The sequence below is a fragment of the Apium graveolens genome, chromosome 1, assembly GCF_009905375.1.
Source record: "Apium graveolens cultivar Ventura chromosome 1, ASM990537v1, whole genome shotgun sequence".
Lineage (NCBI taxonomy): Eukaryota > Viridiplantae > Streptophyta > Magnoliopsida > Apiales > Apiaceae > Apium > Apium graveolens.
The window spans coordinates 128,856,344-128,869,402 of record NC_133647.1 but is presented as its reverse complement, the minus strand read 5'-3'; the positions used below and the strand labels follow the sequence as shown (position 1 = coordinate 128,869,402).

General features: G+C 35.0%; 1 protein-coding gene and 1 non-coding gene across 2 annotated transcripts; one reads left to right on the top strand and one right to left on the bottom strand.

Annotated features, from left to right (window-relative positions):
- Nucleotides 1-911: 911 nt before the first annotated feature.
- LOC141720745 (uncharacterized) lies at nt 912-3,909 on the bottom strand. The gene is made up of 3 exons (XM_074523351.1): nt 3,001-3,909; nt 2,021-2,380; nt 912-1,507 (listed from the first exon to the last, which is right to left on the bottom strand). The coding sequence occupies exons 1-3, from the start codon at nt 3,218-3,220 to the stop codon at nt 1,479-1,481; spliced, it is 609 nt and encodes a 202-aa protein (XP_074379452.1). The 5' UTR covers nt 3,221-3,909; the 3' UTR covers nt 912-1,478.
- Nucleotides 3,910-9,163: 5,254 nt separating this feature from the next.
- On the top strand, nt 9,164-9,270 carry LOC141680902 (small nucleolar RNA R71). The gene has a single exon (XR_012558444.1). It is a non-coding gene; the product is annotated as a small nucleolar RNA R71 (small nucleolar RNA).
- The last annotated feature ends 3,789 nt before the right edge of the window (nt 9,271-13,059 follow it).

Genomic DNA, 13,059 nt, shown 5'->3' with positions numbered 1-13,059 from the left:
ACCGAGAAGCTGGAACGCTTTGCACTTAAAGCTTTATCATGTGTAAAGTTTCCTATCCTATCTTTTAAAATTCAGTTCTTAGGAATCCTTGATTAATAAGTCACTAGGACATAGTTAATTATTGTTGTTTGCTTACGTTTGATATGACGTTGTTCGTTTATCGTTATTCTTTGTTTATGACATTTTGTTTAAGAAAGCTTGATTCCATGTTTATGTTCCCAACTCATTGTGATTTATATCATTAACTACATTTCTGCAAATAAGTTTTTACCGATTATGCTTGTTTACTAAGCTTATTTATGCAAGTCCATTTCGTTAAAATCATCTCAGTAATAATATTATATGCTAACATATGTTGAACAAATATGCGAATTACAAACGTAAGAGCTGATCACCCGACTACACTTGTTGCTTCAAAAATGAACGTAATCGACATGAAAGTATTGTCACGTTCATTACAACAAATAACATTTATACACATCCACGTTACCCTACAAATTAATATAAAAACAAACTTGGTGAGTTTCAAGAGGGAATAAGGCCTCTTAACCACTTTACGAGTCTATGCACCAACGTATGTTGACGAATCAAACAAAATATATTAACAATGAATTAAACAAAATATATTCACAATTACTATGACATTAAGAACGAATATTGACTTGCAAAAATACATGAAAATGAAAGAGGAAAAAACAAAACTCGTCTGGATGCATTGGTTTCCTAAAAGTTGTCTAAAATAATTCTACCTCATAGAGTGGATAATAACATAGCAATTGACATATATAACGAATTTCTACATAGTACTAACAAAGAATGTGACATCTTACGGCCACGACGACTACATTCAATGTGGTGGAATACATTCAAGAACACAAGTAGAAATATGAAATACAATAATAACGAAAATATGATTAAAAAGCAGAAAACTTAACATCGCATCAAATGTCCACATAGAAAAGTGTCATAAATAAATCATAACCTCCCTCTTAAAGCGAAACAGGGGTTTAACATAGCTAACCAAAGGCGAATTACAGGATAAAAAACAAGTTCACGACAAAAGCAAAACAAACGTAAGACTACTCTTCATCAGGATTATCGTCCTTGGCTAATTTTCTCTCTACATCATCTGTTGAGGGTTGAACTCATCAAGAGGGAAAGCATCATCAGAAAACTCTTTGTTGTAGATCTTCATGGTTTCCAGCTCATCCCAAGTTTTCCACTTTCCTCTGTGATATTCTAACATGGTGCCAATTTTGTTCCTTATGATCTGCTGATTAAGAACCTTTTCTGCTTCACCATGCATGTCCTTCTCTAGGGACTGGACTTTAGAAGCGAACTCTTCCAACTCGTTATGGACATCCTTCATTGCTTTGAGGTTATTAAAAGCCAACTCCTCGGTAGCTTGGATCTTAGAGGCACATTTTGTATGCTCATCTTCTAACTCCTTGAGCTTCTTCATATCATGATTGTACACCTCACAAGCGACCATGATTCTTTGAAGAGTCTGGAAAATAGAGAAATATATATAGTAAGTGGGAGAAAAACTGGAAAAACTACACATGAAAATTTTATGACAAACACTTATATGGAACGAGTAACCAGCAGCCTCGCTCATGATAGAATCAACAGACTTTGCAGAGAGACCCCCCACAGACTGGGGGAGTACCATATCACCTAGCATATCAGCGAATGTTGAAGGGTCGGCTTTAACATCATAGTTCTGAATGTCCAAGGGGGTGAACAATTCAGGGTTGGTGGCTGATGGGTTAACTCACACTTTCATCGTAGCAGGGGTGCTAACAGGGCTAAAGGCAAAGGGGCTTTTGAAGAATCAATTTCAGTTAATTTCTCATCACGAGCCCTCTTAAATAAATCACGACTTAAAACAAACAGGGGCTTAATAATAGGGGCTTAAGCTCTACAATAACGAAGAAGGGTTCAATCCAAGTCAAAATAAAACTTGACAAACAAAATGCAAGGAAGAAGTACACCAATAATGAGAGAGATTGATGTATACCTTCTGCATAGAGGCGACCAGTACTCATTTCGATCCTTTTGATGCTCCTAGGACTATCTCCTAATTCTGATGATAGGCTTTGGACAAATTGAGATGATTTTCCAACAAGCATGGTGACATGTTTGCTTCTTGTACGGCTTGCATCAGTCTTGATTACACCTTTTCTAGAAGTACCTACATCACGCCTGGAGAAGGTCTTTTTCATCTTAAGGACAAAGTCCTCTACATTAATGGTCCCAACATTACGAATGGGCCTACCAAGGCAGTTAGTCCAAATTCTTTCACTTGATGCAAGGGCTTGAATCTTCTCTACAATAACTTTGGTCGAAGCAATGCTCTGGTCGGGTTCAAAGTCGAGGTCTAAACAAATCACAAAATAGAGCACAATTACAACATACACGACCGAATACAAGCAGACATTCAAAGATCTAAAAAGTAGGGCAACAATTAAAAATGATACTATTATAAAGAACATTGACGCAAAGACATAAGGAGTATTCATCAAAAGGGTCGATTGATTACTAAGTTGAATCTATGGATATATAATTGACATTCAATGATAAATAGAAAAAGGAATTGATTATGAAGCAAAAGAATAAGCAAAAAATCTGGGTTTTTCCAATGATCCAAAAGATAACCGACATCATCACCAAGGGATTTCTTCTTAACAAAGAAGTAGTCTTTTTTCCAATTGCGATCGTTGATAATGTCATTGTTCAAGATTAATGGATCGTATGCGTTCCTATTGCTAAACCCAATTCTACAACTGCTAAAGTTTTTCAAATAATAGTAGTGTTTTATGACCTCAACATCGATTCTAATTGATGGTTTGCTTCAATAGCATCCAGACAGGCTAGGGTTCCCCATGGAAAAGGCATCAATTCACCAGGTGAAATATTGAGGGCTTTCAAGACCTCAGACACGAATTTAGAAAAGGGGAAGATGAGACCAACGTCAAAGGGATAATAATAAAAACATACCCATCCTAGAAATCAGCACGAACAGAGGAGTCAGGAACCACGACAACAATGTTAGAATGGAATAAATCATTGCCTCTTCGAACTTTTTGGGTTTCATGAAGCTTTGGAGGCTATCTTTGGAGTCAAGAAGACCAGTGGCAATCCAATCGGTATTTTCAGTCTGAGTATCAGTGGGGGCAGAACTACGAGAATTAGAACTTTTGACATTTTTCTTTTCCATTGGAGGGTTTCAAGAGGAAGATTTGCAGAAATGGCTAAGGAGATAATTTAGAGCAAATTAGTATGCAAAAGGCTAGATTGAAGGAGTGTATATAAGGAACTAGAGAGGTTTTTGATATGTCTTGGGAAGGGTTTCTTGATAAGTGAATAGCCTATGCATGTATATCATAAAGTTGTTCACACATCTATTAAGAAAAGTTGAATAATCAATTTATACACGCTATAATAATATATCCATGCGATCAATTAATAACGTATAAGAAGATTTTATTAATTAAATTGTTTAATTATTAAAATCTGGGGATATTGTTATCCCAGATTTTTAGACATGACATGATATGTTTAAGGCATAGACGAGAAGAAGTGCAAGTGACGGTCCGAGATGGGAGGGATGAGCAGGCGTCCTGGATAATATCAAACATAAAGAAGAGCAAACAGAAGAAGGACTTGGTCTATATGATGCAGGATTTGTAGGAGTATCAGTTAAGCTCCTCAACATTATCTACTTCCATAATTTAAAGATAGAGAAAAAGGTGGGGAGTTGGAGAAAAAAGAGGAGCTAACAAGGGGATAAAGCATGGAGGGATAAACACAGAACAAAAACACACAACTCGAGCTGGTCTTCTACATCAGGGAGCACAACTTGCATTATACAGAAAGACACCATCCAAGAACGAAGCCTACAACCATCGTAATAGCATTTAGATCAATACGATGTATCATGAGAAACACTTTGTAATCGTCCTCGAATCGTTAGTGAAACACATTTAGGTTGGGTAACCAATCCCACCCATGGTTTTTCCCATATACGAGTTTTCCACGTCAACAATTTCTTGGGTCATTTCTATTTAAATTGTTCTTAGTTTAGTCCTAATTACTCAAGTAGCCAAATCAACCAAATTTAGCATTTAATCGACTAATTTTTGTAAAAATAATATGAAATCCCACTTGCATTCATATGCGTGCACCAATTAATTGCGACCTGTGTCATGACATACCATTTTGTAACCTTTTCGATACAAATTTTAAGTTATTTAACATTACTCATAATAAAATATCTAAGGCCCTTCTCAACTATCTGAAGGACCGGAGCTAAATAAGGGTCTTATAAAAGGGAAATAAAAAACACACATGTATAAAATATTTGGTTTTTTTAAAATGTACAACCTTATTCTATAAAATATTTTGAAAATATTGTTATTTTTATGTTTTTTTCAAAAATACTGGATTTTAAGTTTAATTTTTAAAAATACGATTTACAACCTCTACAATCTGTTATGCAACTTCTATTTTATTTTTTTCAAACTTAGATTTTCATGTTGATTCTTGTTGGTGAGACTGCGTAGCTGTATGAACAGTTACGTGATAACTCAACACGAGAACAACACTAGATCATGACAGGTTAATAATATTACGTCTACACAAGAAATCAGAAGAAATGAAGATAAAGCAAATACAAAAAATCAGGAGATTAGAAGAAGGCTTGAAATCTGTTTACTGGTCACTGAAAGAAGCTCATTTATATGTTCATGCCTCAGTGAAGAATAAAGGTTAAAGAATTTCAGGGTTTCAGAAATGATGAAGATTCAATGTATAAGTGCTACTAGAAGATTTAAGTGTATTAACATTGATTGAAGATAGACAGTGTATGAAGTACTGGAATCTGAAGAATTGAAGATAGGGTATAGACAGAGGTTAAAGAAGACAGCTACAATCTTGAAGTTATACTCACTGACAGGAGTTCATTTATATGTTCAAACATCAGTGAAGAACAGTGATTGAAGTATTCAAGTTTGTAGTAGAAATGAGGACGTTGTCTAAAGTACTAGAAAGAATTCCAGTGAAAGTACAGTTGTTTCTTGACAGTCAGTGTTTGAAGCGATAAAGTTGTTGCAAGCTTAACAATGTAATCAAGGCTATAATACGAAAACCCGAATCAAGCTTAGTCGTCTGTGAACCAAACCAGTTGCACTAGGCGTCAACAGCTCGTGAAAGGAATCTGGGTATTATTTATAGAAGAATTGTTAAGTTGAGGAACGTACTTGGATTGAACGTTTATCCATTAAAGTACGAGAAAAGGTGCGCGGGGTATACAGCTAAACTACTTGCGAGATTGGCCAAGTTCAAAGTTTAATTGTTTAATTAAATAAATTTATTTAATGGACTTTAATATAATTTAGTTAATAAACTTAAAATGATTTATTTTATAAACTTTAAATAAGTTTATTTTATAAATCTAAATTAGTTTATTTACATAAGTTATATTTAAATTTATTTTATAAATTAATTAAGTTATAATTTAAAATTAAATAAAAGAACAAAAAGAAAAGAAAAGAAAACGAAAAGGAAAAGAAAATAGAAAAAGAAAACAAAAGAAAAAAGGAAAAAGAAGAAAAAGGAAAAAGAAATCAAATAAACAAAAAAAGAAACCAAGCAACCAATGGTCGCTTCGCAGGTTAACCAAGTAAAGGAAACCAGGAGGTTATTTTTGTTTAAGTTTAAGTACAAGACTTGTCTTGGTCGCAGGTTAGAAATAAATAAAGAAACCAAACCCTTTTGGTCGCCAGTTGGTATTGTAGATTCAAGGTCGCAGGTTAAAATCCTTGGTCGCAGTTTACAAAAGAATATACTCGGTCGTAGCTTACTCCTCAGCCACATCTTTATTGATACAATCAATTAGTTTGTGTGGTTCAATTTCAGCCACACATTTTCAATTGAATATAAAGTCTACACAAAGCAGCAGAAGTATTCAGCAATTTAGTTGTATTGTTCTGTTCATCTTCTCTCCCAAAGTACTGAAGAATTGCAGCAAAGAGATACATAGGAGATATAAACACAAATCCATATCCGTTATTCTTCTCACCAGTGTAACATTATAATGCCCGATTTAACTCTTGTATATTGTTAGGGGCATTATGAACGTTACCCGGTAATTAAATTCTTAGACAAATAAAAGCTAGATCATTTTATAGGAATTAATTTGTTGATCTTTGTAGAAGCTAGGAACTTTGTTGTTCTTAGATTGTAGTCGGTTAATTTATTTACTAGAGTGTAGCAACACCCCTTGCGGATTTATAATGAATATATATTTCCCCGAATATCTTGTGTTCCTCATTTTATATTCTCAAATACTATTCATCTGAAGAACACGAAACCACTAACCGAGCACTAAATTTTATATCCGCAAAAGATTCAAAATGATTTTTAAATTTAGTGAGTATCATATTCAACCCCCACTTCTACGATACTTCGGGACCTAAAAACTGGTATCAGAGCTGACTGATTGATACACAAATCAGGATCCTTAAAATTTATTGATTTTATTAATTTTTCATTTATATAAATTTATTTTATAAATTTGATTTAGCAAATTTATTTTATAAATTTAATTGAGATAAGTTTATTTTATCAACTTAATTTAAATAAATTTATGTTATAAATTTAACTAAATTAATTTACTACTTAAATTTTAGTAAATAATTTTTTTTAATTTAATCTATTTTTCTATCCGATTTCTCGCTGTTAGTTTTATAGTTCTTTTTTTGTTGCCATTTCTTGTACTTAATTAGAAACTTGCTTTGTACATTTGTTAAACAATTGGCAGCTTCAGTTGTATAAAACAAATACTAGAATGGCAGGTGCTCATTTTCCTTTCGTACAACCTGTGTCGCCACTCGCCACCAGTAGGACAACCACGCGTAGGAAATAAGTAGTAATTGGCAGCAAATCGGAATTTGGCAGATTCATTTGTTTTCATGGTTGTCGCGGGACCCACGAATTGCAAGTGTTTTAGTCGCAGGTTGGAAGGCAACCACCGAGGTCGCGTTGCAGCTCATATTTTTTTTGTAAAATAATTCATTTCACCCGTAGTCGCAGCTTGCCACTTCATCAAAAAAAAACAATTCATGGTCGCCCGTTAGTCCTTGTATAATTTCTGTTGCACCAATTTTTTTATTTCTTGATTTATTTATTTTTTCATAAAATTTAAAATTCTTAAATTTAAATTTTTCTTAAATAATAATTTACGTTTTATTTAATTTTTAAGAAAATTTAAAATTTTTGAAAATTAGATTTATGTAAATATTTATTTTTGATTAATTTATTTTCTAAGAAAATTAAAATTTTTAAAAATTTAAATTTCTCTTAAATATTAAATTTAGGGTACTGAAAGTATTGGTTGACTCGAATTTCCTCTAGGTTTTTAAAGTTGATTTTAATCTTTCGAAGAAAACAAAGACCATGTGTTATTCAGACGGAAAATTCCCGAACACGGATTCTGAAGATAATGGTTTTCTTATTCTAATGAAACCGATTTCAAGACCTACATAAGAATATTATGGAATTTCCTCAAAGGCTTACGCCATAGGCTATCACTGAATTTTCAGATGCAGGAAAGGAATGAAATTTTTATGGGTACAATGTTTATCGAAGATTTTAAGACAACTCTATGATTCCAAATTATACAGTCACACAGTGGTTTGTACCAATGCTACTTATATCCAGGATTTACAGAGATAAAAAAGGAAAGAATTATGGAGGTCAGAGAGAATAGTGGGGACATACAAATATCTCAGTTACATGCATTAAAATTGGAACCTCAGGACAAAATGTAAGAGCACTGATAGTTGAATCAGAGGAAGCTCAGGTAGAAATACTTGAGGGACTTGACGTCAAGGCAGTGTTTGTTTAGTGGCATTTATGTCCACTTAGAACGCTTCATAAAGGCTCGAATTGGTGTTTTGTACTCAAGTTGTTTGTGTATTTGATGTGTTTTTGTAGTGTTTTGCATTTCAGGGCATAATCAGAACAAGGACTATAAATTGCATGATTGATGCTTGGAAGAGTGTTAGGATGAAGCCTTGGTTGAGTGCACTAAGAAACCAGCAAGTGAAGCCATTAAAGAAGAAAAATGAAGTTTTTCCAGAAGCTCAGCGCAGCCGCGCTACACTTGGGAGCGACCGTGCCATACTCAGAGCGGCCGCGCGGGATCCCAGGGCAGTCGCGCCATGTTGTTTTGCCAGAATCCTATTTTTAATAGAGTACTGGTCTGCTAGACTTCTGGTCGAATCGGGTTGCTATTTAGTGACTTTTTGAAGACGTTTTTCATAAGAGAAAGCAAGGAGATAACATGAAGAAGTCCTAATAGCACAATTTCAACGAAGGAGAAGAAGAACTAGTTTTTACTTGTGATTCTTTGCTTAAATTGTAATCTTTGATGCTTGTTTCCTTTGTTGTTTGAACCTAATACTCTTGTTAACGTACTTTGATTATTTATTCAGTTGATAAAGACTTAGTTTAATTACCATGCTTTCATCGAAACCCACGGTGATGATGAGTTCGGTTATGAACTAATCGTTACCGTGGGGTTCTAACAGATTTAATTATAAATTTCTATAGTTAATTGTTTCGATACCTAATTATGTGTTGATTGTATGATATCCTAGCATTGGTTGTGCTTATTCATCTTATGAGCGTCGGGAACTTATAAGATAGCGTGTTAATCTCTATTGAAGCGACATTGAATATAGAGGTTTAGAACTTGCCATGCTAGCACAGGTTGCTGCGACCTCTGAAAGTTGCTCACGAACTGAACTGATTCACTAGAAATAGCATACTGCTCCGTCTCATGGGCACCGGCACAAAGCTCACAGACAATAATGATCTGATTAACTTCATAATTAGCCAAAGAATCCATCTTCATCGTTAAAGCCTTAAGCTGAGTAGCTATAGCAGTAGTTGCATCTAACTCCAGAATTCCTACTACCTTGCCCTGAGATAGTCTCTGAGTAAGATTCTGGTATTCATTAGCAGTTATCAGTTCAATCAATTCGTAATCTTCATCATAGCTTTTAGCCCACAAGGCTCCTCTGATGCTGCATCAAATATGGGTCTAGAAGTAGCACCCAATCCATTATAGAAGCAGTTAATGATCATCCAGTCAGGCATTCCATGATGAGGACACTTCCTAAGAATCTCCTTTTAACGATCCCAAGCCTCACATAAAGATTCTCCAGATTCCTGAGCAAATTGAGTAAGTGCATTTCTGATCGCAGCAGTCTTCGCCATAGGAAAGAACTTAGTTAAGAAATTTTTAGTAAGATCCTCCCATTTGGTGATAGACCCTGGTGGTAGACCCGACAATTTTGGACACGACACGACTTACACGAAACGACACGACACGAAAGTACACGAACACGAAAGTACACGGTCGAGATTTAGTGTCGGTTTTGTATTTAACCTTCAAGTACACGACATGACACGAAGTATATGACATAAATAAATTTTATAATTAAATTTTAATAATTTTTATAAATATATGTCGAATTATAATAAATGTATGCATATTTATTTTTAAAATATTATTTGATTTCATTATATTGTATAGAATTGAGATCTAAATATATATTTTTCATATATTTTATAATTTGTCTACCTAAAAATTTTATATTCTAATTTATATTAATATTACATTTTAAAATATATTAATATTCAATTAACACGACATACACGACATGAAACGGAAGTACACGAACATGAATATACACGAACCCTAAACATGTCAGTTTTGTGTTTGGCATTCAAGTACACGAAACACGAAAATACATGAAAGTATACGACACGAACGAATTGCCAGGTCTACAATATAGCCAGCACTTTGCTTTATCCCGCAGAGAGAATGGGAAAAGCCTTAACTTAATAGCATCTTCAGAAACTCTATTGAACTTGAAAGTGTCGCAGATCTCGATGAAATCTCTGATGTGCATGTTGGGGTCTTCTGCCGGAGAACCCCCAAACTGAACTGAGTTCGGTATCATCTGAATCGTGCTCGACTTGACCTCAAAGGTATTAGCCGAGATGGCTGGTCGAACAATGCTAGACTGAATATCATTTATCTTCAGTTGAGAGTAGTCCATCAAAGCCTTTGGATTTGCTTCAGGTTCTCCCATTTCAATAAGAACTTCTTCTTCTTTCTCAACTAAGATCTCTTTTTCAACTTTCTCCTCTACTACAACTTCTTCCTCACCTTTATCCAGTATTCTCTTATGAGACCGAGAACGCGTATGCATACACGCTCGCTAGAGTACTTGAAACACAACAAGGAATTAAGTAAGTAATAATGTCCGAGTCACTGAACTTTATCAACCAATGATGATAAACACATAAACTAAAAATTAACATTGACTCCCCGGCAGCGGCGCCAAAAACTTGTTAGAGTTGAAACACGTGCTAAAATTCATGCAAGTATATGCGATCGCAAGTAATATAGAATAAATTCTAGTTCGTTCCCACATGGATTGGTTTAGGTTAATTTCAATCTATGTATCTATGCAACAATGGTATGGTTATTATCCAATGCTAAGACGAATAACAAATTGAGGTTGATTATAACTACAATTAATTAAGAGATTATACTAAAGAATATTAACTACGAGAATAATGAGAGTTGAATACTATATGACACAAACATGGGATTCTAACTTGATTAAATACTTCATTCAATAGCCTTTTCATTCTTAATCTTAGCATGTAATGGTGATGACACTAATCAGATAACATGAAACTGATAAAAGCCAACTTTCATTGTACGATTACCATACTACCAGACATCCACAAAAGAGATAGAAGCTGAATATACACCAATTATATTTAGACCCTATATGTCTATATAATTTGACAACATAACGGTTTAACGAACAAGTTATCTATCATGATTACATAGGGCAAGTAAGATGGTTAAAATTACCTACAAGTCATGCATATCAAACATATGAACCTATGCTAGCATGGCAAGTTCTAAACCCTTAAATTCACTTTCGCTTCATTAAAGATTAACACGCAACCTTATAAATTCGTGATGCTCATAAGACGAATAAGCACAATCAATATTAGGTTATCATACAATCACCACACACTAAGGTATTAAAATAAATTAACTAAAGAAATCTATATATAAATCCGTTAGAACCTTATGATAACAATTAGCCCATAATCGGACTCATCATCAATGTGGGTTCCGATGAAAGCATGGTATAATAAACATAGTCTTTATACTGAATTAATAATAAACCAAGTATGAAACAAGAGTATAGGTTCACACGCAAGAAAACTAGCATCCAAAGTTACAACTTAAAACAAAGAATCACAAGTATAAACTAGATCTTCTTCGCCTTGGTTGAATTATGCTCTACGGCCTTCTTACGCCTTCTCCTTAAGCTATGGTATGTCTTGTTATAAAAATCGAGCATAAGATATGTATATATAGCAGCCCATGCAGAGTAGAAATCCAACAGATCAAAATTCCATAAGAAACAAGATTTTATTTTCCCGACCTAGCACGGCCGCGCGCTTAACTTGCATGGGCGCGCTGACATTCTGCTCTTTGGGTGCGGGCGCGCACTTCTAAAGCGCGGGCGCGCTGACTCTCTGGAGAAAATTCTGAATTCTTCTTTTCTTGCTGATTTGAGTTGGTCTTTTCATGAGCTTTTATTCTGGACATCATCCTAACATCATATTAGCATTAAAATAATGCTAATTCACCTGTATTCCTGATAAATACCTGAAATGCATAAACACTACAAAAACACGTTAAAAACACTAACAACTCGAGTACGAAACACCAATTCAAAGCTTTACGGAGCTTTATAAAGTGTCATAAATGCCACTCATCAACTAAGAGGGTACTGGATCAGGATGTGACGTTTAATGTTTTCAATGCCATGAAATTCCCTACTGATACAGAGGAGTGCTTAAAAGTGGAATTGGTCGATTCTGTGGTTACTTCAGAACTTGATCAAATGCTAAGGTCTGATACCTTAGAGAATTCCTTGATGGGGAATTTCGATAGTGAAGATGATGAAGGTGATGAGCAGTTGCAATATTTGAATGCTTCTCCTTGGAAGCGACGACTGGATATGCCTTTTGAATCTCTTGGAATGTCAGAACTCAAAACTGCTGAGGGGTGTCTCAAGCCATCTATTGAGGAAGCTTCTACACTCGAGGTTAAACCATTGCCTGAACACTTAAGGTATGATTTTTTAGGTGATGAGGAAAAGCTCTTGAGAATTCTAAGAGAGTTCAAATCGGCAATTGGATGGACAATAGCAGATATAAGGGGAATCAACCATTCTTATTGAATGCATAAAATTCTTCTAGAGGAAGGAAGCAAGCCAACTATTGAGCAACAGAGAAGGCTAAATCCGATCATGAAGGAGGTTGTGAAGAAGGAAATTCTCAAGTGGCTAGATGTAGGGATCATATATCATATTTCTGACAGTTCTTGGGTGAGCCCAGTTCAGTGTGTGCCGAAGAAAGGAGGTATCACTGTGGTTTCTAATGAGAAGAATGAGCTCATTCCTACTCGAACAGTTACGGGGTGGAGAGTTTGCATGGATTACAGGAATCTGAACAAGGCCACGAGGAAAGATCACTTCCCTATTCCTTTTATTGATCAAATGCTTGACATGTTGGCTGGGCATGAATAATACTGTCTTCTGGATGGCTATTCGGGCTATAATCAGATTTGCATTGTTCCAGAAGATCAGGAAAATACTACCTTCACTTGTCCGTTTGGTACTTTTGCCTTCAGAAGAGTTTCTTTTAGGTTATGTGGTGCACCTGCCATATTTCAGAGATGCATGATGGCTATCTTCTCTGACATGATTGGTTAGAATGTGGAGGTGTTCATGGATATTTTTTATGTGTTTGGGGATTCTTTTAACGAGTGCTTGCAAAATCTTGGCGCAGTTCTTAAAAGGTGTGTTGAGACCAATCTGGTTCTCAACTGGGAGAAATGTCACTTTATGGTGTAACAAGGCATCGTTCTTAGGCACAAGGTTTCTA

Coding starts and splice junctions, on each gene's coding strand:
- LOC141720745 (XM_074523351.1), bottom strand. CDS start 3,220: ATGGAAAAGAAAAATGTCAAAAGTTCTAATTCTCGTAGTTCTGCCCCC. Junction 2,381..3,000: donor CGTGCTGATTTCTAGGATGG/GTATGTTTTTAT, acceptor TGATTTGTTTAG/ACCTCGACTTTGAACCCGAC. Junction 1,508..2,020: donor TGGTCGCCTCTATGCAGAAG/GTATACATCAAT, acceptor TCTATTTTCCAG/ACTCTTCAAAGAATCATGGT.